The 27,966-nt window shown below is 33.9% G+C and overlaps 1 protein-coding gene across 2 annotated transcripts in view; it reads right to left on the bottom strand.

Moving 5' to 3' along the window:
• EPHA6 (EPH receptor A6) overlaps positions 1 to 27,966 on the bottom strand; it is an 861,509-nt gene that overhangs the window by 784,638 nt on the left and 48,905 nt on the right. For both annotated transcript variants that reach the window (XM_042903083.1, XM_042903084.1), the window contains exon 2: positions 8,481 to 8,545. In XM_042903083.1, the coding sequence (XP_042759017.1) occupies positions 8,481 to 8,545 (65 nt within the window). The remainder of the gene's footprint in view (positions 1 to 8,480; positions 8,546 to 27,966) is intronic.

Genomic DNA, 27,966 nt, shown 5'->3' with positions numbered 1-27,966 from the left:
AATCATTACTATCTGCTTTACTCTTACTTCTCTTCCTCACCATAGAATTAGTTTCATCACTACTCAATACATGTTCTTTCAACTGGTAAAAACTAAGGAAGTAATCCACATATTTACTTATTTTGGAGAGGATGCTACTATATAGGAAGGAATAGTCTGATATAGTTCACAGAAAAGTGCCACAAATCACAGTTGCTCAGCATTATGAACGGTAGTCCAATTATGGAAGGAGCCCAAATGTCCAACAACTGATGAATGGATAAAGAAGTTGTGGTATGTATACACACACACACACACACACACACACACACACACACAGTAGAGTATTACTCAGACATAAAAAAAGAATGAAATCTTGTCATTTTTGTAGTAATGTGGATGGAGCCAGAGACTATTATGCTAAGCAACATAACTCAGTCAGGGACAGACAAATGCCATATGTTTTCACTTATATGTGGAATTTAAGCAACAAAACAGATGAACATAGCGGGGAAAAAAGAAAGGCAAACAAGAAAAAAGACTTAACTACAGAGAACAAACTGAGGGTTGCTGGAGGGGAAGTGGGCAAGGGCATGGGTTAAATGGGTGATGACTATTAATGAGGGTACTTGGTATGATGAGCATTGGGTGTGTATGTAAGTAATGAATCGCTAAATTCTACACTTGAAACTAATATTACCCTGTATGTAAATGAACTGTAATTTAAATAAAAACTTAGAAAAAAAACAAAAAATATCACAGTGGCTCAGATATTAAATATTTGGAAATTTATGGACTCTAATAAGCTATGCATATTTATTCACCTGTTTCCTCGCATTGCCCACATGCAGGGGAGGTCATTTACCCAAGCACAAGTTGCTAAAAGAGGGCCTGTAGCTGGGGTAATTCATATTCCTGTGTTCTCTTCAAGGAAATTCTACCTTCCATGGATTTTATGTTTCCTGGTTGGCCTTAAAACAGGCTCTGATATATGGAATACAGTGCCTTTCCAAACAGTTTAATTGTAATAGAAGACTCTTTTATTACAAAAATCATTTTGCCATTATAAAAATTATTATAGTAATGGAATTACTATGTTCACTTATAGCTTTTATTTATTTTTTTTTTTTTTTATTTTTATTTTTTTTTTTTAATTTTATTTATTTTTTTTTTTTTTGGGGATAGAGAGAGACAGAGCATGAACGGGGGAGGGGCAGAGAGAGAGGGAGACACAGAATCGGAAACAGGCCCCAGGCTCCAAGCCGTCAGCCCAGAGCCTGACGCGGGGCTCGAACTCACGGACCGCGAGATCGTGACCTGGCTGAAGTCGGACGCTTAACCGACTGCGCCACCCAGGCGCCCCATAGCTTTTATTTAGACATGAATGACCTGAATCACTATTTTCCTAATTGCTTCAGAATAAATTTCCTAATAGTAATTCACTATATTTAACAGATAAGATCACATATCTTGTATCATCTTGGATTATTCAAACCCTAAAGATCATCTAAGTCACAACGTGCAAAAAATACATATATGGTATTTGAAATTAATATTTGACATCTCAGAAACAAAGTTTTCTAACCTCTAATTGTCATAACTAATATAAAATACAACTTAATATCCAATAGCAATTTTTTTCTACTAGCATTCAGTCTTCTTTTTGTTACAGTGTACTTCACTGTTGAAAAGAAGTTTGATTTTGAGTATTGGTGTGCCTATATCTATGTCCACTACAACTCTGTAACAAAGATCTGATCTACTATGTTTTACAAGTAGCCAAATCAGAAGAGTGGGAGAAAAAAACTGGGAAAATCAAAACTTTCATTTTCTTGCTAAAATTATTACTATGAATAAAAATAAATAGTTAAAATCTTCTGGGTGAGTTGATGGGGTGATTAAAAATCAAGTTGTTTCAGGGCATGTGGGTGGCTCAGTCAGTTAAGCACCTGACTTCAGCTCTTCAGCTCAGGTCATGATCTCGTGGTTTGTGAGTTCCAGCCCTGCATCAGGCTCTGTGCAGACAGCTCAGAGCCTAGAGCCTGCACCCAATTCTGTCTCTCCCTCTGTCTCTGCCCATCCCCAATTCACTCTCTCTCTCTCTCTAAAAAGTAAATAAACATTAAAAAACTTAAAAATCAAGTTCTTTCCATCAACAATAAGTACTTTTTAAATGTTTACGTATTTTGAGGGAGGGAGGGAGAGAGAGAGAGAGAGAGAGAGAGAGAAAGAGAGAGAGAGAGAGGGAACGAGCACAGACAAGAGGCAGAGAGACAGGGAGAGAGAGAATCCCAAGCCCACTCCAGGCTGTACACGCAGAGCCCGATGCAGGGCTCAATCTCACAGATCATGACCTGGGCCGAAATCAAGAGTCAGACACTTAACCAACTGAGCCATGCAAGCACCCCAACATTAAGTATGTGTAATATTGAATATAAATCAAATAATACCTTATGGAATTATTATTATGAAATGTTACCTTTCAACTATCAGGATTTATTCAGGTATAAGTACTGTTAATAATCAGTATGTGGCTACCCAAACAAGTCATTTATCTTTGCAATTACAGTATCAAAATTAAAAACCACATAGCTATTACATTTTAAGTAGTATCAAATATAATTAATAAAGCTCACAGGAAACGGTATGTCTTTAATCATGAAATTTCTTTTCTATATTATGAAAAGTCTTTTACTTTTCTGGTGGGTACCAGTTACTTTTTATTAGTCAGAATTAATATTGAGCCAGGATGCCCCACTGTGATATACCCACTGCTGGGAAGTATTGAATGGAACCTGATCTGTAATGAGTATTACGGATTTTGAATGTCACAGTCAACTACAGGTCTTACTGTATTTTTCTATTTCATCTACAATGTTCTATATTGGCCAAAACCAAACTGTAATAAATAAACTATCAATAAATAAAACTATCAGTTGAAAGGAGTAAACCACGAGTATTTCAAGAAAATTTATGTGATTTTTCTTTAACTCTTTTTCAGATTATGAGAACTCAAGAGATATATATTTTTTAATTTCTTCTTTTGTACAAAGTTATTGCATGAACAGTATCCTTCATGTTTCCTTTTTTCTCATTAGCATTACAATAACATGACTTCTTAAAGACTATCTCCTTCCCAGAAGATTTTCAAAATTAAAATGGGTCTTTCATTTTTGCACTGGGTAAGATTTAGTATTAACTAGTTAGTTATTAGTGATTTACAGCAAAAGGAAAATCAAGGGCATATGCCCTGTACTTAATATTTATGAAAAAAAAATCTCCACTATTCACTAATAACTTCCATATATTATGTAAAAATTTATATTCAGCATTCTTTCATTGATTACCATAGCACTATTAACTACTTTGTTATATCATCATCATTTCACTATGTTAGTGTAATACACTGACAGATTAAGGATGGAAGGGACACTTACAGGATAAAGTTCTTAAGATTTTTAAATTATGTAGACATAAAATTTTGACATTAGGCACTGAGAGCATAGTGTTAAGAATTACAACCACTGGTTACCAAAATCTTTGATGTATTCATTCTTTTCTAAAACCAAGCTCCAGCATATATACAAGTGTAACTATTCAATTGTACTCTGTTCTCAATATATCAATAATGTCATATTGTCTATATTTTGAACATCCTTTCCTAACGATTTTCTAAGGTGCTTACCTTTCATTTCCAAGGGTCTATGTTATTATCTAAAACAAAAGAAAGCTTTATGAATTTTTGTTTGTTTGCTTAACTGAATCCAGAACATTTTTACTTTTACTTCTATTTACTGGGGGTGAGACATACGCTAATCTAAATGAGTTAAGAAGCTGAAATTCTAAGTTTTCCACAATATGGTTAGCCTATCATCACAGTCTCCTTTCCCACAAAACCCTTCACCCAACCACACAAATTATTCTCAACATTCCTATAACATAATGCACACACATTTGAGAATTCTGTGCCTTTCCTCAAGTTATTCTTTTTGCCTAACAGATGCTTTCCACCCTCTCATCCAGCCCATATGTGATTCCTTCACAGTTTATAAGAAAGAGCTGATGTCACATCCTACTACCATTTTTTCTGACCAGAATTAATCCCTCCTTTTATTATTTTTTCAGAAACCATTACTCAAAACTACCTGAAGACACTCTTTGGCCTTATAATTGTGCAGAATTAGCTCTATACTCCAAGACTCCGCAAGTTATGTAAGCATACTTTTAAGCACCCTAATAGGGTACTTGGCACAAAGAGCATAAAATGAAAAGTTTGTTAAATTGAATTCTGGGGGCGCCTGGGTGGCTCAGCTTGTTAAGTATCCGACTTCAGTTCAGGTCATGATCTCACGGCTTGGGGGTTCGAGCCCCAAGTTGGGCTCTGGGCTGACAGCTCAGAACGAGGAGTCTGCTGCGGATTCTGTGTCTCCATCTCTCTCTGTCCCTCCCCTGCTCATGCTCTGTCTCTCTCTCTCTCTCAAAAATAAATAAACATTTAAAAAAATTTAAATTGAATCCTGGACACCACATATTTTAAATGTTAGTACAAGTGAGTTGACAAGCAAGCATTTCAGCAAATATATACATTTTTTTTTCATTTTTGCAAGCCTAAAGGTCATTTGCTCAAGACTATTCAGTCACCTATCTTCCACATTCTGTAACCAGAGGTACTTACTTACTACTCAAATAACCAGTAATGGTTGTGTTTACAACATTGCAAATGTCTATTCCTGTAACCACATTAGCATGATACTACTGGTGGGATGGCTATTCTAAGTAAAAAGAAAAAAAAACTATTAAATAACTTATTAAATCACATTATTTTATATAAATAGTATATAATTTCAAAAATGTCTCTTAGTTCAAGTCTTTATAGAAAAAAAATTTATCTGGGATCCTGGGTGGCTCAGTTGGTTAAACATCCAACTCAGATCATCATCTCACAATTCATGGGTTCGAGGCCCATGTTGGGCTCTATACTGACAGCTCAGAGCCCGGAGCCTGCTTTGGATTCTGTGTCTCGCTCTCTCTGCCCCTTTCCCCGCTCACACTTTGTCTCTCTCTCTCTCTCTCTCTCAAATATAAACATTTAAAAAAAAGAAAAAAATGATCAATTAAAATGTTATTCCTAGAAAATACTTCATTTAGAGAAATACCAATTATACTTGATATCATAAAATTACCCAATTTAACATCTAGCTGTCTTTTCTACCTGTGGCACATTTGTAAAATCAACTTAAGTAGTCAAGTTTAGTGAAAAAAGTCAATTTTAGTTAAAATGACCATTCATATTAGCATGGCTCAATAAATGTGACAACCTGAAAAAAAGTCATACAATTTCAAATAGATATAATTTTAATATACAGATATAAATGGTAGTTTAAATGTTATAAATTGATTAACGGTTTCTATAGGCTTTTAATTATTTGACTATTACTGATGTCTAAATGATTTTCACTCTTGCCATCTTTAGTAGCCTTTTTCAAAGTTCTTCATCCTTCTTGATTATTTCCTTACTTGTTTTTACCTATCAAGAGCATTAAGTAAACTCCATTCTTGTCAGTAATATACACCCTTCATTAAAAGAGAAATTGAAGCTATATATTTTCTTTAAAACTTACTTAAGTCATCTATCCATTTTATTGTATCCCTTGATTAACCTGTTTCCTCTAATTCATGCACCTATTATAAACTATGTCCATATACTCTCATTTTCAATTATTCCTACTGCTTTCACTTTCCATATATGCATTATTATTTGAGGGATAATCTAAAAGTAATATAGATCATCCCAACAGTGACATTCCAAGGCAATTGAGTATTCAATTTATGTGTTAATGCCTGAATCCTTGTGTTACTTTTCCCTCTGTAGTTTATACATATTGGTCACTGGTCTTTATATTTACAAGGTAGAATCTTAAAGGAAATAAGAAGCACATATATGTGTTAAAAATTAGGATCTGTTTGGCTTAGAATTTTCACTGCACTAATTCCTAGCTCTGTGACCTTGTAAAGGTTATTTAATGTACCTGAGTCTCAATTTCCGTATGTTTCAATAGGGTAAAATGATTCTTGATTTCTAGGACTCATGTGAATAAACTTCTTTGAACAAAGCCTAGCATATGGTAAATGCCTGATAAATGTTAACCATTTCTCCCTTTTCCACCTTATTCTATCATACATATTTTCTACTGTTGTCTCCTTCCTCTCCTTTCTCTCTTTCCTCCTGCAAATCCATGGCTGGTGTCCAAAATGTTCATCTCAGTCAACTACTATGTTTGGCAAGGGGAGAAAAGAAATCTGAATCAATTATGCAAATATCAACATAATTAATCGGCCTTTCATGAAGTTTCCAATGCTCCTCTCTGTTACCAGTGCCATGATAAAGATATAGGCTTTAGTAGAAATAATTTATTTTGAAATAAATCCCATCAGTCACGATTTAGCCTATAACTTGTTGGTATTTTTTGTTCCTTACTCTCTTTAAGAAGAGGTTTCTCCAACTGGGAACCAGAACTCAGATATACCTCATAAGGCTACTATGGAAATAAAATGTAAAATTCTTAGTGCAGTGTCTGCAAATAGAAAACTATGGAGTAAGCATTACTTTTCAGACAATTCTGCCCTTTCTCTTCGAAACTAATAAACTAGATATAGTAGAAAAAAAATCTCACTTTCATAACACCTATGACAAGATCATTGTAAGAACAATAGTTCTTTACAATAAGTTTACTTGTAACTCACTAAGTCCCTGTGTCTCCTCATTACCAGTTTGTTTTGAAACAGCCTGATCAAGACAAATACAATCACGACAGCAGGGGTGTAACTGCTGTTCCTCACAGGATTCTTTGGCTATGACTCCATGAGGTGAGTGATAATATAATCACTAAACTTTTTGTCATTTTTTTTCAACAATGGAAAAATAATTCTTATAAACTTTTTAAGGATTTATACGTTCTTATAAATTACTTTGTACACTGAGAACACAGATATGTATATATCTTGGAGGGGTATTTTAGAAAAAAAAATCATTCATTCCTTGAAAGTAACTAATAAATTTAACATGTTTAATACAATCAATAAATATTGACGTTTACTAAAAATAAGATGATGAATGTACAAATATAGTTTCAAAGATATATTTTCAGGAATGGTTTGATGAGAGCTCTATGAAAATACAAGGAAAATTTCAAAAAAATAAAATCAGTCTGTAAAGCAAACAAATCTAAGGAAACAAAAAGCCTGCTGAACAGACAGAAAAGTTAACTCTTTACAGAAATGTATACTTGAAAATACACATTTAATGACTATTTATATAAAAAGTCAAATTCAAACAGCAATATTTGAATGATTCTAAAAAGAAAACGTTTTTCAGTCAACTTCTCCTTTCAAATTTAAATTTGCAGATGTAATGGAAAAAAAAAACAATATAAAAGTATCAACTAAGAATCTGATGAATGAGAAAAATACAATTTATAAAAAAAGGAAGAAAAGCTAACCCAAGTACACCTGAATAACTGTTGACTACCTCCGTTACTATAAATTTTCCTTAATTCGGCAAAATCTATACAAAAAGCTTCACAAACCATCCTTTTATTTTTACTTGAAACAATTTTTTAATATGGAATTTATTGTCAAATTGGTTTTCATACAACACCCAGTGCTCAACCCAACGGGTGCCCTCCTCAATGCCCATCACCCACTTTCCCCCGCCCCCATCAACCCTCAGTTTATTCTCAGTTTTTAAGAGTCTCCTATGGTTTGGCTCCCTCCCTCTCTAACTTTTTTTTTTCCTTCCCCTACCCCATGGTCTTCTATTAAGTTTGTCAGGATCCACGTAAGAGTGAAAATTAAAAAAGAAGTAGAAACACATTGCAATGTGAAAATGTGCAAAATATATTAAACCACATAAAAAGTCCATTATAACCACAGCTAAAGTGATATCAGGACTTGAAAAATTAGTTTGTAAATTACACATCTTTAAATTACACATGCCTTTCAAAAGCAACTACTCTCAGGTAACAAAACCTAATCATAATGTTTCTTTTGGTCAAGTTCAAAAACATACACTGGTTTGTTACACTCATATGTTTTAATAAAAAATAAATTGTTAATATCTGTAAAATCCACTTCTTTTATAACAATCTAAAGTTTGTTTATGGACAAATACTCACTGAGGTTACCAAATTTAATAAACCTATATACAAAAACCTCTTATACATAGAATTTTTTTCTATGAAAAAAATATTTATAGGGGAGACAGTCTAATATTATATAAACACTGTATTAAAGAATAATGATAATTTAAAGAAAAGCAAATATTTTTATACATCATTCTCATTGGTTACCAATTCTAATTGTATTTTAATCTTTTCTAAGAGATTTTAGTTATGTGCTAAAATTCATGGTAACTAGAGCCAAAATTCACTGTTCCTTTAACTATTATAACAAATTCTAAAACCTAGTAAGGATGAAAGTTTTAAAAACATAATTAAACTTACCCCATTTAATGGATATGTTTTCCATCCTAGCTCTCCCAGCACAGTTGTTGTATCAAGCAACACAACTGGAATTAAATAAAAAAAAAAAAAAAACTTACATGAATATCTCAATTGATGAAAAAAATATGTTATTTAAATCATTAATGTCAACTACCTTTACTATTATTCATTGCATTAGCTTTAATAAGTTGCATTACTTACTTTAAAATTAACTATGTATACTAAATTCTAATATATAATAATATTAATAACAAAATAACATAAAGTAGTCCTAACTTATTTCCAAAACATGTAATTTGTGTTTAACAATGCTAAATAAGGCAGATAACTGAATAACAGAATTAAGTTATTTTTAATAGCTGACTTTTAAAACTGACAAGTGTTGAAGGAGGTAATCAAGAGGATGTGACTGTCATTTGACCCTCGAGCTGGACTCAGGCAACTGTAGGCTCCTCATCCCCCCACCCCCCTCCCCTATTCTCAGAATATGAGCTCTGCCTACTGTTCCCATAGTGGGAGCTATTTCAGGGACACAACCTTGACAGAGTAACATTAGTCATTGCAGAATATTCTTTCAGTACTGTTTAAATCAATTCATTAAACATACGTTTGTAGAACTAAGCTTCAATTATTTAAATTTTATTGTGGAAAATTCTCAAACGTATTTTAGAATGTAGAGAAAACAGTAAAATGAACCCTCATGTACTCATCATCCAGATTCAATAATTACCAATTTATAGCCAATCTTACTTCATCCACATGTTTTTATCTACTCTCTCCCACTGCAGGATTTCTTTGAAGCAAATTCCAGTAATATCCATAAAAATTTAAGTATATATTTCTAAGATAAAGACTCCTCTTTATATAGCTACAGTAACTTAATTCATTACTATAAGTAGTAATTCCTTAATGCCATCAAATATCCAGTGTTTAATATCCCTATTGTCTCTACTTACTTGAATAGAAAAATCAAGCTCTAAATAAGTCCTATTCATTACACTGAGTTGACAATCTACTTTTGTTTTTTAATCTACACTTTATCCCATTAACTTTTTTTGTTAGATTTATTGAGGTATGATTTACTTACAATAAATTTACCCTTTCTGAATGTACATTTCTATGAATTGTGACAAACACCCACATCCATGTAACCACTGCTACAGTCAAGCTATGGAATATTTCCATCACCCCCAAAACTTCCTTTGTTATCCAATATGGCTAATCCCTTCCACAGCCCAGTCCCTGGCAACTACTAATCTAACTTCTGTCCCTATGATTTTGCCTTTCCCAAAATGTCAAATGAATGAAATAGTATAGCATGGGGTCTTTCAAGACTGGTTCTTTCTTGTAGCATAACGCATTTGAGATTCATCTATGTTGCTGCATGTATCAATAGTTCCTTTTTATTGTTGAAAAGTATCCTATTGTATGGAATTCCCTACTTGATGGAAATGTGAGCTATTTCCCGTTGGGGACATTATAAATAAAGCCACTATAAACTTTTATGTACAGGTTTTTATATGACCCTATGCCTTCATTTCTTCATGGTAAATAGGGATTCCTGGGTTTATGGAGAATCCTCATTTTGAAGACACTGTCCAACTGTACTACAAAATGGCTATGATGTTTCAAATTCCCATTAGCAGAATACCAGTTTTCCAGTTGCTTCACATCCTCAGCAGGACTTGGTATTGTCCAGGTCTTTTTTAAGGCATTCCAACAGGTGTATAATGGTATCTCATTGTTGTTTTAATATATTTCCTTAATGCCTGGCCAGTTATCTTTTTCATTACTTGAAATCAAATTTACTGGAAAAAAAAAGGTTATTTTGTCCTACGTTCTAGATTTTTCTAATTGTAAGATATCATTGAACATGCCCCCCATTCCCTTTATATTCTTTAAATTGGTAGATATATTTAGTAACTTGATCAGACTGAAGTTCAATTTATTTTTATTTTTTTTGTAAAATTACTTCATTAGTGATGTTTTGTAATGCTTATACAGAAATCAAGGAAGATATCAATGTTTTACTAGAGTTGTGTCAAAAAGACTTGGGAACCAACCTGGATAGGCTTCTACTGGCCAAAAATGGATAATCTGATCATATACAAGGTTAATGACTATAGGGACTTCACAAATATGCTCAAATCCATGCATTCATAATGATAAAATATACCTACTGACAACTTTTATAGAATACTAGGACACCATTATTTTAAAAACTGGTAACTAATATGAAAACAATAAAACATTTTATTTTGTTTTTTCTTTGTTTCTTTATTTTTTATTTGAGAGAGAGTGCATACACACACGTGAGTGGGGGAGAGTGAAAGAGCAGGAGAGAGAATCTTAAGCAGGCTCCATGCTCAGCACACAGCCCCACACAGGGCTTGATCCCATGATCCTGGGACCATGACCTGAGCTGATACCAAGAATTGGACACTCAACCAATTGAGCCACCCAGGCACCCTTATTTTGATTTTGCTATATAAACTACTTATGAATAAAAAAACAGTTAAAGAAGGAACATTGCTCTTATTGAAGTAGTTCACTTAATAAATGAAGAAGGAATGGCTGAACTAGGCTATACCGTTTTCTAACCCCTAATGAATTAATAGACTTAGCTAATGGTTTTCAATGGCTGCAAACATCACCTAAAGAGAAAAAAAAGACACACAAAGGGCTAAAGCTTTTTAAAAGGATTTCTTTATAGTTTCATCTACTCCATATTAACATATATTTCTAAGAAGCCTGGAAGTAAAAGAAAGTACACTAAGGATGATACAAGGATGATACATACATATTCACACAAACACACACATATACATACATTCATTCTCATACACACACACAAATACATAAAATGATATTTGATGTCATTTGGGTTCATTCAGTATAACAAAAATAATCTCATTTATTAGAGAAAGAAGCTAAAGATATCATTATAATAATATTCAAAGCTGTAAGTTTATCTCATTATCAAATGAAAGTTACTTTCATTTTTGATATACACTATTATAAAGAATTCAGAAGTATTTACTACCAGTATGCACTTTGGGATACACAAAAGTTTAATGTTACTCATCTAGAACATTTTTTTTAATTTTTTTAAACGTTTTATTTATTTTTGAGACAGGGAGAGACAGAGCATGAACAGGGGAGGGTCAGAGAGAGGGAGACACAGAATCCAAAACAGGCTCCAGGCTCTGAGCTGTCAGCACAGAGCCCGACGCGGGGCTCGGACCCACGGACTGCGAGATCATGACCTGAGCCGAAGTCGGCCACTCAACCAACTGAGCCACCCAGGTACCCCTCATCTAGAACATTTATATTTTTTAAATACATCATTATTTCCCTGAAGGCTAGAAAAATAATGATACTAATTCACCGTCACTGTTGGAAGAAGTTTCTATGTATTTTCTTCCTCAAGTAATCTCCACATCATCCTAGAAGGTGTGTCTTTTTCTAAATGCTCAATTTACAAATGAGAATACTGAGCCTCAAAAAGGTTAAGTAATTTTCCTTTATATCACAAACTGACAGATTTGGATTCAAATCAAGGACAGTGATGTTAGAATGTCCTTTGTAAAACACTTAAAGTCTTTCAATTTTAAGTGTTTTTCTTACCTTTTTTTTACAGTTTTTATTTAAATTTCAGTTAGTTAACATATAGCATAATATTAGTTTCAGGTATACAATACAGTGATTCAACACTTCCAGTGCTCATTACAAGTACACCTTCATCCCCATCACCTATTTAACCCATCCCCATCCCCAGTTCTCCTGGTAACCATCAATTTGTTCCCTATAGTTAAGAGTCTGTTTCTTTGCCTCCCTCTCTTTTATTTCTGTAGATGCAGAAAAACATCACTATTTCTTTTGCTGATCCAAAAACTTTGTAAGTTTTTTTTTTTTTTTTAATTTATTGATTACTTTTTAGAGAGTGAGAAAGAGAGAGCAGGGGAGGAGCAGAGAGAGAGAGAGGGAGAGAGAGAGAATCCCAAGCAGGCTCCATATTCAGTGCAGAGCCCAATATAGCTCAACACAGAGCTCAGGCTCAGGAACAGTGAGATCATAACCTGAGCTGAGATCAAGAGTCAGATGCTTAACCAACTGAACCACCCAGTCACCCAAATCTTTGTAAGTTTTTATCCTAGTTTTTCATGAATAGTTTCTACAGAAAATTCACTAGTACTACCTACAAATCATGCCATTTAAGTCAAGAGGTTTACTGGAGCAGAGTGTTCAAAAATCCTTAATATTGAAGTCTACCAATAGAGATTTATTTTTCACAGACTGGAAAATTAATTAATTGATTAGTTGATATAAATATACTTTCTAAAATGTTAGGCTGCTTGGTTTTCGATAATTAGCATTTGTAAACTGTGAAGTATACTAATTTCAAAACAAACAAAAAAGGAAAATATGTATACCTACAAAAGTGTAAATCCTTAGAATTTTTTTATTTCAGATTAGCTTTAAGAAACAAGATTTATATTATTGCTCTGTTTTCCTCTTTAAACTGCAATCATACCTTTTAAAAATTCATAAGAACAGTAAAATTCCAAATTTGCATTCCTGACAAGTGAACGATAAACTGATACTAAAATAAAACTAAGGAGTTTTGAGATTTTTAATACCATGAAACGTGATAAATGTTTAAATTTTACTATTTGTTTTATATGTAAAAACCCCACAAATTCAGGTTTTTCAGGCTCACTAATTGCATTGAACCCAGCAAGGTGAGAGCTCCTCCTGCTGGTTTTAAACAAGAGTTATCCAGTTCCTACCAGAGTGTAAAAATACTGTAAACTTAAACAGGGAAAAAACCACGATGTCGACATAAACTCAGTAAAAAGTCAATACTTTTTTTATTTTTAATTTAACTGCAAGCTTTTAAATATAGCATAATACTTATTATTTATGTAAGGAGTACATATGAAAATATAATTATTTATTCACATCATAATGAGAAGTTGGATAAGTCAAAAATAAATGGAAGTAGGACTAGGTTGGTGGTACCAAAGTTTTGAAAATATGTGTATTTTGTTTAATAAGCAACATAATGCATAGAATATATTTGCTATACCACATGCAATTTTCCTATTAACCTTCAGAAATAAATTTCCAGCATATTATATTTCTGTCTGAAAATATCTCTTAATTTTTAGTACTCCCTTTACTCATTATTTTGGAAGTTTTAAGAAAATTTCATTATGTTCTAAAAGAAGATATGAAATGATAAAGGCAAGGTTGATAATACTGAATTAAATGAGACTGATGAGTATCCAAGATAAAAAAGCTCAATGCTAAGTTTTGCCTTAAATAATTTATCAAGTCTTTATCTACATCCCTTTTAATGAATTTAAGATATTAGTTTTAAAGCAATTAGCATACAGGTTTATCATATATGCTAGATCATCTTTACTCCAACTGTACAATAAAAAAGGAGGAGATTTTATTTGTATGCCATTTTGACAAATTAGGCAAAGAAGAGATCAATCAACCCACTAAGCTATTCTTTTAGGATAATTTTTTTGTAAAAATTCAAGTTAATGGCATGTGAATTGAGTCCAAATATTTATCAGTATTTTTTAAAGTTCAGATACCAGTAAACACAAGTTTGGGATTTTCTCCAATAGACTTTATGAGAAAAAGAAAAAGGAATTTCTTCTTATAATCTTCAATTTAGAGTCTTATTTTACAAATAGAGCCCAGAAAGGTAACATAAGTTACTAAGTTTTTTAGTAACATAGTAGTAGAGGCTTTTCATAGTAAATTCCAGTCATGTTCCACTGACTGTAACATACCCTACAACCCCCCATAGCTCCAAACAAACTAGTAAATAAACAAAAGGAATACTTCTGACATCATGACCAAATATAATACAGTCAGAGAATACTTTGAATTATAGATAAACATGCATATATATCTGTGTGTATATTAGCACTAGTCTATTTGAACGTCATCCTGTTTACATCCTGCTTTAAACTGACATTCAGATTACTACATTAACTACCAGTTTTGGCATAATCGTATATTTCTGATTGACAAAAATCACAGCTGTAACTTCCAGATCTGTATACAATGGGTATCTACCCTCACATAGAGTCAAAATCAATATTTAATTTCTAAAAATCAACCACAGATTGATTTAAATAAATGTAGGATTATTAACTTTACTCCTATGTCCCTTTGTGTATTGGTATTATTTTAAGCCAACATTTTCCAAAGAGAATCATTCCTTCTTAAAACTAACAAAACTGGGGCGCCTGGATGGCGCAGTCGGTTAAGCGTCCGACTTCAGCCAGGTCACGATCTCGCGGTCCGTGAGTTCGAGCCCCGCGTCAGGCTCTGGGCTGATGGCTCGGAGCCTGGAGCCTGTTTCCGATTCTGTGTCTCCCTCTCTCTCTGCCCCTCCCCCGTTCATGCTCTGTCTCTCTCTGTCCCAAAAATAAATAAAAAACGTTGAAAAAAAAAAAAAAGAAAAAAAAAAAAACTAACAAAACTACTTTTGTCTAGAAACTGAGAACAATTATTTGTTCATTAGGTGTACTTACAGCATTTTGTTTTGTCATGCCTTTCTTAATTCTGTGGTTACCTGCCTGTTTGGTTTTATTTGTTTGTTTGTTTGTTTGTTTTTACATTTATTTAGTGTTGAGAAACAGTGAGACAAAGCATGATCGGGGGAGGGGCAGAGAGAGAAGGAGACACTGAATCTGAAGCAGGCTCCAGGCTCTGAGCAAGACATCGGCACAGAGCCTGATGTGGGGCTCGAATCCACTAACTGTGAGATGATGACCTGAGCCAAAGTTGGACACTCAACCAACTGAGCCACCCAGGCGCCCCTATAACTGTTTTTAATATAGGTATTATTCATGATTGTTTTTTCTACCCGATGTGAGAGTTTGAAAATCCTATCTGAAAGATAACATGAACATAGTGATATTAAGCACCTTTCTCAAATTTATAGGATGAAGTCAAGCCTAGAACTTTTGAATTCATACCCTTCAACTTCCTACTCTTCCAGAAAATGTTATCTTTTTTAGAAAGCATGTTCAAATCTCTCTGCCTCTGTCCCTTCTGGAAAACAGATCACTTTTTTGTTTGTTTTTTTTAGTTATGATGGAAAAATAAGCTCTAATAATCAGAGAAATTATTCCTTCATTATTACCTTAAATAGAGAAAAGAGCAAAAAAAAATTCAAGCCAGTTTGCTGTATAGAAGGCAAGTTATACCTCAGAGTCAAGTACTGCCAGTGAAAACTTTATCAATAGTATTTGATTAAAAATATAACTAGTAGTGTTCATCCTTATCACTTCCACACCTATTTTGCTCAAAAGAACTATACTGTTATCCTGCTTGACACAGCTTTATTTGCTTTAGTCTTAAATAATTTTTAATGCCTGCCATTCAGATGGGCTAGTTTACCCCAAAGACCCAAGGAGAACCCAAGTATAGATCTGATCCATGACAAGGTCACCAAATGACAGGTTTACTCCTAGGCTCCTGAGCAAGGTCATTAAGACTTATCAATGAGTCACCTCACAAGTCCTGCTTTCCCCATCAAGTTGTTTAGTTATTTCTATGAATTAAAAAAAAGGAAAAGAAATTTGACAGATTCCTAATCAACAGCAAATATAATTCTTCCATTTTGACATCTTCATCACTTTGATCTATAAATCAACTAAGTAGCTTTGTTTAGGACCTGTATTATTTCCATTTTTTTTTCAATTACATAGGGATTAAATAGTAGAAAAGACTATTTGGCTTTGGTTTTAGATTTGCTAGTCATACATTTAATAAATGTTGTTGATCTTCTCATCTGTCACAGAAACTCACAACATTTACTATATATACTCCAGTTAGCCCAAACCACTAAATATTCTCCCCATCACTTACACAGCATCAGAGATGCTTCTTTCTAGTGCTTTCTAGTGCTTTCCTTTCTTATATTTTTCACTTGTCTTCCATGGGCTTTGGACACTTTCTATTTTTTTTGGAAGAATATTATGAAACTCAAGGTTTGAAATGCACTTAAATATTATTTTATTAGCTCTGGTCAAAATAGATTATGAATACTTTTTGAAAGTCTTATCTACAATAAAATAATGTAAAGCCACTTCTACATAATGGAAGAACAGTCTAAATAAAGTATTGAAACCCTTACTTTAAAAAGAAACAAGAGTAGCTTTGCACTGAGAAGGAAAAAATGACCTTTACTAGAATCTAAGAAAAAATTATATGAGTAAAACAGAGTTTTATTTTTCCCCTGGAAAATGGAAAGGAATTTTTGTTTTTGTTTTTGTTTTTTCCCCTTTGCAATATTGGTTTTTTTCTCCATTTCATTTACACAGACATAATGTAAAACATTTTTAACCTTCTTCATTAGGACATATAGTCATAAAAATGTTACTTGATTTTACTTTAAGACATTTTGATATTATTTCAACAAACGTTTATTGAGGCTGTTATATTCCAGAGGCTGTATTAGCTATTACAGACTACAGAAAGTTTATAGGGTACTATGTATAGCCGCAAGGAGTATACCTGATGTCATGTTTTTCACTCCCATTGTTAGGATTTTTGTGTCAACTCACATGCCATAGTTTATTCAAACATGTAAATAGCAAAAAGGCTTAAAATGTCCTTATTCAGAAGGTGCAGAAAAGGCGGCAGCTATTTAGTAGAATGTGTAGAATTAAATTGTTGTTCCAAAAGGGCAAACATCCAATAGCAAATCAACATCTCCATAAACTATAATTGGACAACTTATCTCACTTTCTACAGAAGTGCCAAACAATGAATAGATTGTAGAAATATATCCCAGTAGTCAACAGTAAGGGAAATAGTAATTTTCTACCTGAAGAATACTCTTCAAAACAATCCTGAACAAGAAATATCTGCTAAATTTCTCAGAAGAGATAGTGTTTTACTTAGAGTACGAATTTAAAAAATTAAACTACACACTACTATAAGTAAACATTTACTAACCCAAGCTTAAGTCATCAGCTTTAAAAAATTATCCAGTAAAAATCTTAATTGTATTGTTAAAATTTTGAAAAATATACATATTAGACAACGGTGAAAGGACAACATTCTCATTTTTTCCATTAAAATTATGGCCAAATCAAGACATAATTATCAGTATCAATTTAAAAATTAGTTCTCCCAATATAGTATGAGCTCCTCAAGGGCAGGGTCTGTGTGTGTGTGCGCGCACGCATGTATTTGTTGAATAAAATGAATGAATGAATGAATGAATGAACAAAGGAACAGATGAGTAGAAGGAGCATGCACAAAAAACTCATGCCTTCGAGGAAACATTTTTAACCAACTACTGAAAAAATAGTGCAGGATTAGTGGGAAGGCAGGCACTGGACAAAATTTATATAGTCATTGTGCTTACTTTGTAAGGGAGAAGGCTCACATATGATCTCTCTAAGAAGTGGTTAAGGGACAAAGTGGTCTTTGGAAAAATATAGTTAAAGTAGGCATTTGTTTTGAGCACAGAATGGATTGTCAGAAGACAAACATTTTCATACCTTTTGGAGTCCTTTTCCCTGCTCCATCCCTACCCCTACCCTTTCATCAAAGAGTACCCTTAGGCTGCTTGCTCTCAGTCCAAACTCTGTGCATCTAATCTCATCTCTCACTGCACAATGTTCAAATTATCCCTTCTAATCTGTTGCCCCACTGAACACACTCATCATATCAAGAAAACATCTTAAGTAAAATAGCACACAAATGTGCTTATGAATACTCATTTCCCCTTATCCCTTCCTACATTATTTATTTATCCGACTTAAATTTGAATTGATTACAGCACCTTTTGGGTGACAATGAACTTGGGACTCTTCCATGGCATAGCTAAAATCACACGGCATAAGCAATTTCTCATAGAACTATATTGCAAAAGAATTCCTAAAACTCCAATTTCTAATTGCTTGTTGGCCTTTTGGCTAAGATCAAGTGTAAAACTCCAACTTCTACCATATTCAAATAAATTACCCTCTGTTTAGAATATATGATGTGCTTGTGTAAACTTAGCCAAGTCATAATTCTTATTCTACCAACTGTTGGGAATTGCTCTGCCATAAACCAAGTAATTCCCTAAGCTTTAGTATCCACTCTAACCTGGCTCTTGACAGACTCTGGTCTTAGCCACTCTTCCAGGGTAGCATGTATGACTTAGCATGTAAAAACAAGAGTAACAAACAAAAGTTTGCTTTTCGTGTCATGGGTCATGATTGTCTCTTCTTTGCCCTTTGAGTTTCTCTTATTAATTGATTACTTGAAGAGTCTTCTTCAAGAGAAAGCTAAGAGAAATGTTTTTATTTTCTTCCTTAGATTTCCCCATCTACTCCCTCCAGCTGCTTACAGAAATATTATCCATACTCGCTTTAGTTTCTAAAAAAGGTACAGCCAAATTGCCAATTGAAGACTCCTCTAAAGCAGCTAACTAAACCATCCATGAACACTTAAACAGTCAACTGCTTATAAAACATGATTGTCATGTCATAAAACTTGATAATCTGTTCATATAATAATATATATTTTGGGAGAGATGCTGTAAAAGAATAATTTAAATAAAATGTAATTTTTAACCCTTTTCCCATAATTTCATCATCCTTGACTGCCTAAGGAATGTGTGTTGTCTCGTGAATCACTAAATTGAATTGTACTGAGAATTTTAGTAAGTAGTATTGCTTGTGGAAGAGAAAAGTCTGTAATGAGAGAAATGGGCAGGAAAAATGTGAAGAAAAATAAAATATTAAAACAACCAGTTGTTGTATCATTTATACATAAAACAGCTTTTTAGGAAAATTTGATAAATAATGTCATGAGAATTATGTAGGACAATTTCCTACTGAAACTACTGAGGAAATGAGAGAGCAAATGTGATGCCAGATTTAGAGGCACATGAACTGTAAAGACAGCTGATCTTCTGTTGCATATTTCTGTACTGCAGACGAGTCAGGAGGAGGAATGGTTCATAAATGAAACATTTACAAATGTGACCCATGCCAAGAGCAGCATGGCTTCAGTATATAGGAAAGAATGACAGATGGACACTTTAGTGTTGGCAGAAAAAATAAAAGAAAAAAGCAAAACAACAACAAAAAATGGCATTATCATCATTATCCTGTAGGGAAGGCAAGTCATTAAGTGCTATTGTGAAAGTGTTTATCACCAGGATCTTATGCAATAAAGAGGATAATGGCATTTTAGCATTTAGGCAAATGGAGAATATTTTATCCAACACAGGTTTCCCAACCATAATTAAGCATAAGAAAGCAGATATAGGCTTTCATAAGGCAGTGATCAGTTTTAATTTATTGATTACCCAAGACATGGATTATGGTAAGAAATATAAAATGTTGAGAAATTCTTTTGGTGAAGTCATCAGGATCCAAACTCCATCTTCAACTGCCATGGCTGAGAAGCTCGATTTTTATCATTCCAAGGAGGAGTGATTATATTTTAGGAGACTTATTCCTGGTAATCAGACATACAGGAGACTAATTTATAAATGAGAAGGACGATTTATTCACTGATGATTTATCTCCCCAGGGAATCTCCTTCCTTGCAGGTAAACACATTCAAGAGACTAAATTACAGATCAAAGATTTCTAGGAAAGTACTAAATTACTGAAAAGGAGTAACCCCTGTTTCACTTTTACAGTCCTCTACGTCTATTTCCATGTAAGGAACAAACAATTTTATCTACTCATTTTAAAGCGCTTAACTTTAACAGTGTGGAAGAAACAATAGGAAGTTCATTACTTCCAAAAAATTATTTTTCAAACATACATATTGCCAACTATAACTTTGGCATTTCAAACACTATTTACAAGGCATATTACAGTCTCCATGGTTATAGCCTAGTATTGGCTAAATTTTGGAAGTACTAATTTTTATTTTGTGGGGAAAAAATGGTTCTATCTATAGACTCTCGTTAATAACAAAGTACTATGTATTTTTCCCAAGAAAGATTCTCACATGTGAGTAAAATAAATTCCAATTACTGACTCTTATATGGTTTCAAATAAGGACAGGGAATAACATTTGCAACCTTGCTGCACAATTTGGTAAGAATCTAAACTTTTAGGCATAGAGTCCATAGTTGGTTGGACAGATTGTTTTGGTCTTAGACTGCTCTTTACTACAATCCTTATTTTTATCAGCCAAAAATGAGAGAAGTTTTAAAAACTTAAAACCATTGATTTGTCAATACATAGAAACTTAATATTATTTCTGAGAAACTTAATAGTTTTCTCCTACCTAGATGACGTTATTTGATCATATAATCTAAAACTGCCATATTCTGAATAATGAACAATTGTATGTTCTTCAGAAATCTGTTACTTCTTGTTTTCTCTGTCTTCATGTTTTTCAGAAAAAAAAAAAAATTACCAGTTAGAGGGTTTCAACTATTATTTCAATTCTACCCACCTCCAAAACAGTATCTCCTGAACAAATCTCTCTTACCCATCAGACACAATTCACAAGCCCTTTACCTGTTCACAAACTGGCCTCTGTATAGGGAAGGCAGGGAAAGACCAAAGAAAGAGAGGCAAAAAGCCTTCAGGTTAGTAGGTGGCAGGTTTTAATAAACAAGGCTTGTCTTAGGCAGCCACAAGATGAGTGGACCTCCATATCTCCCTGCCAGATCTTAAGTTTACAGAAGCCCCAAATGGGTTCTCACAAGTGTACCATCCAGATGGTCTCAACAACACCTTACTCTCTCAAGGCTATGTCTTTGGAACAGCTCCCACTGCAGGAATAATGGGCAGAACTGTACATTCCAAGGACAGTGGAGGGGGCGAGAAGCCTCTGATCACCCAGGTCCATCTCACAGGTCAACTGTTAGCCATATCTTCTGGATTACCTCCTTCAATATCCCTCAAACTTAACAAGTCCACATGTGACTCGATTATTTTCCTATGAACAGATATTACCTCCTGATTTCCCTATTTGAGGTACGGGCACACAGCAGCTGCCCAAGTACACAAATTAGGAATCTGTATCCAACCCTAACTCACCCTTAACTGCTCATCTATAATTTTGCAAAGTATATATTGTAGGCAGAATAATGACCCCCCCCTCCAAAGTTGTTCATTTCCTAATCCAAGGAAACTGTGAAAATGCTATGTTACATGACAAAGGTAAATTAAGGTTGCAGACTGAATTAGATAATCATCTAACCCTGAAGATAGGGAGACTATCCTAGATTATCCAGTGAGCCCACTGTAATAATAAAGGTCTTTAAAAGTAGAAGAGGGCGTCATTAGAAGATGCGACTACAGAAGAAGGTGCAGCGAAATACAACCTTGCTGGGCTGAATGTGGAGGAAGGCAGCCATGAGCCAAGGATGGTGGGCAGCCTCCAGAAGCCAGAAAGGGTAAGGAGATGGACTTTACCCTACAGCCTCCAGAAAGGAACACAGTGCCACTGACACCTTGATTTTAGCCTAAAGAGATCCATGTCCCATTTTTAACTTACAAACTGGTAAGAATAAATTTTTGGTTTTTTAAAGCCACTCAATTGAAGGTAATTTGTTACAACACCAACCAGGAACCAGTACACTAAACATCCTAAATCATCTTCAAATCTATCAGTTTTTCTCTCCACTACCCATTTCACCTCTCAACTGGACTAGGGTCCCTTGGTCCTTTTCCTCTCATTTAACTTCCACAAGGCAGCTTCAGTGATCTGCTTAAAATATAAATCCAAATTTTCCCTTCTTTTTTTTCAAAATTCCTCAGTGGTTCACCTTATCACTTAGAGAATTCTCCCAAAGTATTTGCCAGAAATGTGCAAAAGAAATGTTCATAATGTATACACTGAACATTCTAGCAGGTTCTGAGTAAAAAGATGAATCAAAATAAACATAGCACATGCTTTCAGGGTTATTATAATCTAATATGAGAAACAGAAATTAAACAAAAAATAAAATAAATATAGACCTATATTATAAGAAGTGCTATGAATCTAATTTATATTTTAGGCTCATGGAAAGCCTCTAAAAAGAGTCATGATTATAGAGTGGAACTATTGTCTATATTTCTTTTAGATTAATGATGCAAAGTATATAATAATGAATTGGAGAAGACATGAAATAAGATATTCCTTATTATTTTTAACCCAGTATTTCTCTCACCTTTTTGGTACTAGAACCTCTTTGACACTGAATATACATTAACATTCTATGGTAAAATGTTCAAGAAAACACAGTAAGGTAACTGCTGCCTTACAAGGGATCCTTTCCACTGCATGCAAGATACTTCCTGGCTTGATCCCATCTATCTGTCCTACTTCATTTTCTATAGTACCCCATCCCTGCCCTACATTACTCTGATATACTGGTAATGCTCAAACTCATTTCATCCTCTCCCCTCTCTCTATTTCATGCTATTCCTTTCTTACTGGAATTCTCTCACTGTTTTGGTCCTGCAAAAAGACTCCTAGTCATCACTTACGGCTTAGCCTAAATGTGATGTCTTACAGAACCTTCCTAAACTTATTCCCAAAATATATACATGCTTTTACTCTTATGCCCCATTGAAATTTGTACATACTTCACAGACAGTACTCATCTCACTTAATTTTACTACAACGTATATATTTCTTGGTGTAACTATTCTTCCATATAACCTAAAATCCTTAAAGGCTAAAACTGTCTATTTCAACCCCCCACACTTTTCCTGAATTCATTATTTTAAAAATGAGTAGTTGTTGTGAAGAGAACTGGGTGTTATATGTAAGTGATAAATCACTAAATTCTACTCCTGAAACCATTATTACACTATATGTTACCTAACTAGGATTTAAAGAGAATAAAAAATAAACTCTGTATATGAAAAAAAAAAGGAAGCTATTTCAATAATCTAGGCAAGAGTCGATGAAGCTTGGACAAGAGTTGGGGCAGTGGGAGTGGTGAAAAGGGGTTAAAAACAAACAAATATGGGTGTTTGGGTGGCTCAGTTGGTTAAGTATCTGACTTCGGCTCAGGTCATGATCTTGCAGTCCATGAGTTTGAACCCTGAGTTGGGCTCTGTGCTGACAGCTCAGAGCCTGGAGCCTGCTTTAGAGTCTGTGTCTCCCTCTCTCTCTGCCCCTCCCCCACTCACACTCTGTTTCTCTCTCTCTCTCTCTCTCTCTCTCTCTCTCTTTCTCAATAAATAAATATTTAAAAAAAAAGAAAACATATAAACAAAAATGAATAACTGAATGGATTAGCAAAATGAATGTAAATAAATGAGAAATTCAGAATAACAAAATACATACTATGCCACAATTAGTAAATGGTTCAAAAGGTCAAAAAATATGGACAACTCAGAGCACACACACAAAAAAGTAGTACACTTTCAGTAGCTACAAAGTACACTGGAGTACACTGAAGAGGTAGCAGTTAAGGTCCTGTGATTATAAATCCACTGCTCCAAAAGCAATAAATAATAAAATAACTTTCTGCTTTTCTATCAGATTGTTAAAAAGAAATTACTAGAGCAGAGTTAAAGGACTGGCAAAGTCACAAAATCCAAAATCCTGATCATATTGGAAAGAAAAAAATTACAACTTAAATGAAATCATAACGATTCAGGAGCTTCAACTACTTACGCAAAAGAAATTTCCATGGAAACCACGTAGAGAGATTTTATATATATAAAATATATTTGAAGTACTCTTGAACACATTTTAAGATTACAAAAATATATATGTAATATATATGTATTCTAATTAATATGTATGTAACTAATCTAAAACAATACACTCAAATAGAAGGGGAAAAAATACCCATGAAAAAGGAGAATCATCCACTCAGAATAAAATAAATCAGTTGGTGCTCTTGATTAAGAAAAGTTGATGTATTATGGCCACTAGAATTGGAGAATAGCTAGGAAAGGAACATCAGATGGTATTAAAAACATTTTAAAAGAGGAACTCCCAGGTGGCTCAGTTGGTTAAGTTATCCGACTTTGGCTCAGGTCATGATCTCACAGTCTGTGAGTTCAAGCCCCACTTCAGGCTCTGTGCTGACAGCTCAGAGCCTAAAGCCTGCTTTAGATTCTGTGTCTCCCTCTCTCTCTGCCCCTTCTCTGCTTTCACTCTGACTCTCTCTCTCTCAAAAATAAATAAACATTAAAAACATTTTAAAAGAGCTATGGAAGCTGCTACAACATCTTTGCAGTGAAATATAAGAATACTACTGATTTGACACTTTCACTTTGAAGTAACCAGAATGATACCACAATTTTATAGAGCCCTTATTTGGTTGGGTTTTCAGGTAAATTTCCAGGAAATTTATTTTTATTAGATACTATACTAAAACCTCAGAAAATAAAACGGGATATTAATAAATCCCCATACCTAATATTGCTCTAAGACATAGTTATAAATTTTGATGACATGTCTTTGTGTCTTAGAAGAGCAAATTGTAGATATTAGGAAATATGGAAGTCCCAACAGAGTCAAGATTTCACATTATTACTAAGGAAAGACTCCTTTCTTTTCTAAACAAGGGGGCCAAGTTGACTATAATCAGGAAGAGGTAGGCTACTCTGACCCTGGAGTCAGTGACAATTATCTCATATGCCCTCTATTATAAGAGCAGTAATATCATAGTCATCTTGTTTACAGAGAAATGGATGATATACTGAAACAATTTTATCTCAAAGAAATTCCATAAAAACAACTGTAAGAGAAACCTCTTGAATGAATAGTTTTGCCTGAGGCCCTAATCCCAGATATATAAGCTACTGATGTGAGAAACACCATAAACAGTCATTTGTCTCCTTATCACCACCTTTGTCAATCATCTATCAAGTACTTAGTAAACCCAAGAACTTTTGAGGGACTCAAGTACATATGGAATGGAGGGGAATAGGTCAAGGTAAAGTAAACCATTTTCCATTAGAAAATGGTTTGTGAGATGAATACTTCAAAAACTAAGAAATATATAGTACCACATAGAATTCTTTTTTTTTTAAGTAGGCTTCACACCCTGCATGGAGCCCAACATGGGGCTTGAGCTCATGATCCTGAGATCAAGACCTGAACTGAGATCACAAGTCACATACTTAACTGATTGTGCCACTGAGATGCCACTGCAGCACATAAAATTCTTCAAAATAGGGTGGCTGAGAACATTTACTAAACTGACCCAAACTCATGAAACTGAGTGATAAGGAAACAATTTTGAATTCATCCTGTCCAAAAGATTAAACTTTGATGAATACCCTCTTGACACAGTATTGGACCCATGTGGATAAGAACTGGAATTTCTAGTTTTCTAGAAGATTAATACTCCAGTTGCTCCAGGCCAACTCCAAAATGTCACACATTATAAAGAAATGTTCCTACCATACCATCATAAATGTGACTAAGCTAAAACATTTAGTCAATTTAAAAAACAAAATACAATTTGCAAATCTGTATTTATTCACTAAGTGTTTCTTATATTCTTCTTTAAGATGATATTTTCTTGAGTATTACCTAAATTCAACAAAAATTCTGAGCAACTCTCAAGTGACCAACATGTCATATGTCCCTAACAGGCTCTTGACAGTCATCTCAAGCCTTTTTTCTTAGCACTCTATCCCTCAAACCCAGTGCTCCAGGCCTTACTAAATTTATTTAATGTTCTCAAAAACCTCAAATTCTTTGGGCCTTCTCACAAACTAATATCTCATCTTGGTAACTACCCACTCACCCTTGGTCACAGTTTCCATGAAATTCTTGTTAGAATGTCTCCTGATCTCTCTTACCTAATGATGAGGAAGTGTCATGTTTAATGGGCCTCCTTAGACTAATGCATATTTTATAGCTGAAAAACATGTAACTATTTACTGTAAGTGTTCAATCATATATTTCCAAGAAGAGAGTACGTTTTGTAAGTTTAGGGACCTTAGTCACCTTGTTCAGCAAACTTTTTCTAGGACCTAGAAGAATGACCTATCAGAAAGCTATCAGTAAAAGTCCAAATGAGAAATAATAGTAGCCTTGGCATAAAAAATTTCCCCAACTGATCAAGACCACAATAAACTCTACTTCCTCTAAATATACTTAGCATGCCTGGCTAATTTTTGCTTCTCACTCGAAACTTACCATATGACAGTTTATATTATTTATATATTATATCATATCACAGATGAGGAATATAGGATCCAGAAATATGAGAAGACTTACTGAAGGTCACTCAGAGAGTTAGTGTTTCCTACCAGATTAAAATCCATTTCTGAGCTGAAGAAACAGAATCACAGAAAAGGAGACACTGGAAAAATGTGTTCCAAAGCAAAGAACAAGACAAAACCTCAGAAAAATAAACAAGTGAAATGGAAATAAACAATCTACCTGATAAACATTTCAAAACAATTGTCATAAAGATGCTCACCAAACTTGGGAGAAGAACATATGAACACAGTATGTCAACAAAGAGATAAAAAATATAAAAGAGAAACAATCAGAGTCAAAGAATACAGTAACTGAAACAATAAATACACTAGAGAAAATCAATAGCATATTAGAGGATGAAGAAGAATGAATCACTGATCTGAAAGACAGGGTAATGAAAATCACCCAAGCTGACCAGCAAAAAGGAAAAAGAATTTTAAAAATAAAAAAGTATGTAAGGGAAATCTAGAATAACAGCAAACGTAAGAACATTCACATGATAGGGATTCCAGAAGAAGGAGAGAAATGAGGCAGAAAACTTATTTGAAAAAATAACAGTTGAAAACAACCTAACCTAAGGAAAAAAACAGGTATCCAGGTTCAGGAAACAGAATCCTAAACAAATTGAACCCAAAGAGGTTGATGCCAAGACACATAACAATTAAAGTGCTGAAAATTAAAGAGAATATTAAAAGCAGTAAGAAAAAAAAGCAACTAGTTATTTACAAAGGAACTCCCATTAGACTATCCAGCTGACTTTTTTAGCAGCAATTTTACAGGCCAGAAGGGAGAGGGACAATTCATTCAAAGTGCCAAAAGAAAAAACAAAAAAAAACAAAAAAACCCACTAAAATGAGGAATACTCCATGTGGCAAGATAAACAAAAGTTAAAGGAGTTCTTCACCACTAAACCAAGCTTGTAAGAAATGTTAAAGGGTCTTCTATAAACCAAAAATAAAAGGCCAAAAATAAAATACCTAGAAATAAATTTAACCAAGGAGATAAAAGACCCATACTCTGAAAACCATAAACACTGATGAAAAAACCTGAAGATAACGCAAAAATAAAGATACTCCATGCTTATGGATTTGAAGAACCAATACTGATAAAATCCATACCATCCAAGGCAATCCACCAACTTAATGCAATCCCTATCAAAATAACATTTTTCACAGAACCAGAAAAAATAATACTAAAATTTGGGTGGAACCACAAAAGACCCAAATAGCCAAGCAATCTTTAGAAAGAATACCAAAGCTAGAGGTATCACAATCCCATATTTCAAGATATACTACAAAGCTGTAGTAGT

The sequence above is a fragment of the Panthera leo genome, chromosome C2 (assembly GCF_018350215.1).
Source record: "Panthera leo isolate Ple1 chromosome C2, P.leo_Ple1_pat1.1, whole genome shotgun sequence".
In the NCBI taxonomy this organism is placed as follows: Eukaryota; Metazoa; Chordata; class Mammalia; order Carnivora; family Felidae; genus Panthera; species Panthera leo.
Note: the sequence above shows the minus strand (reverse complement) of the source record. Positions and strands in the feature narration are given on the sequence as shown.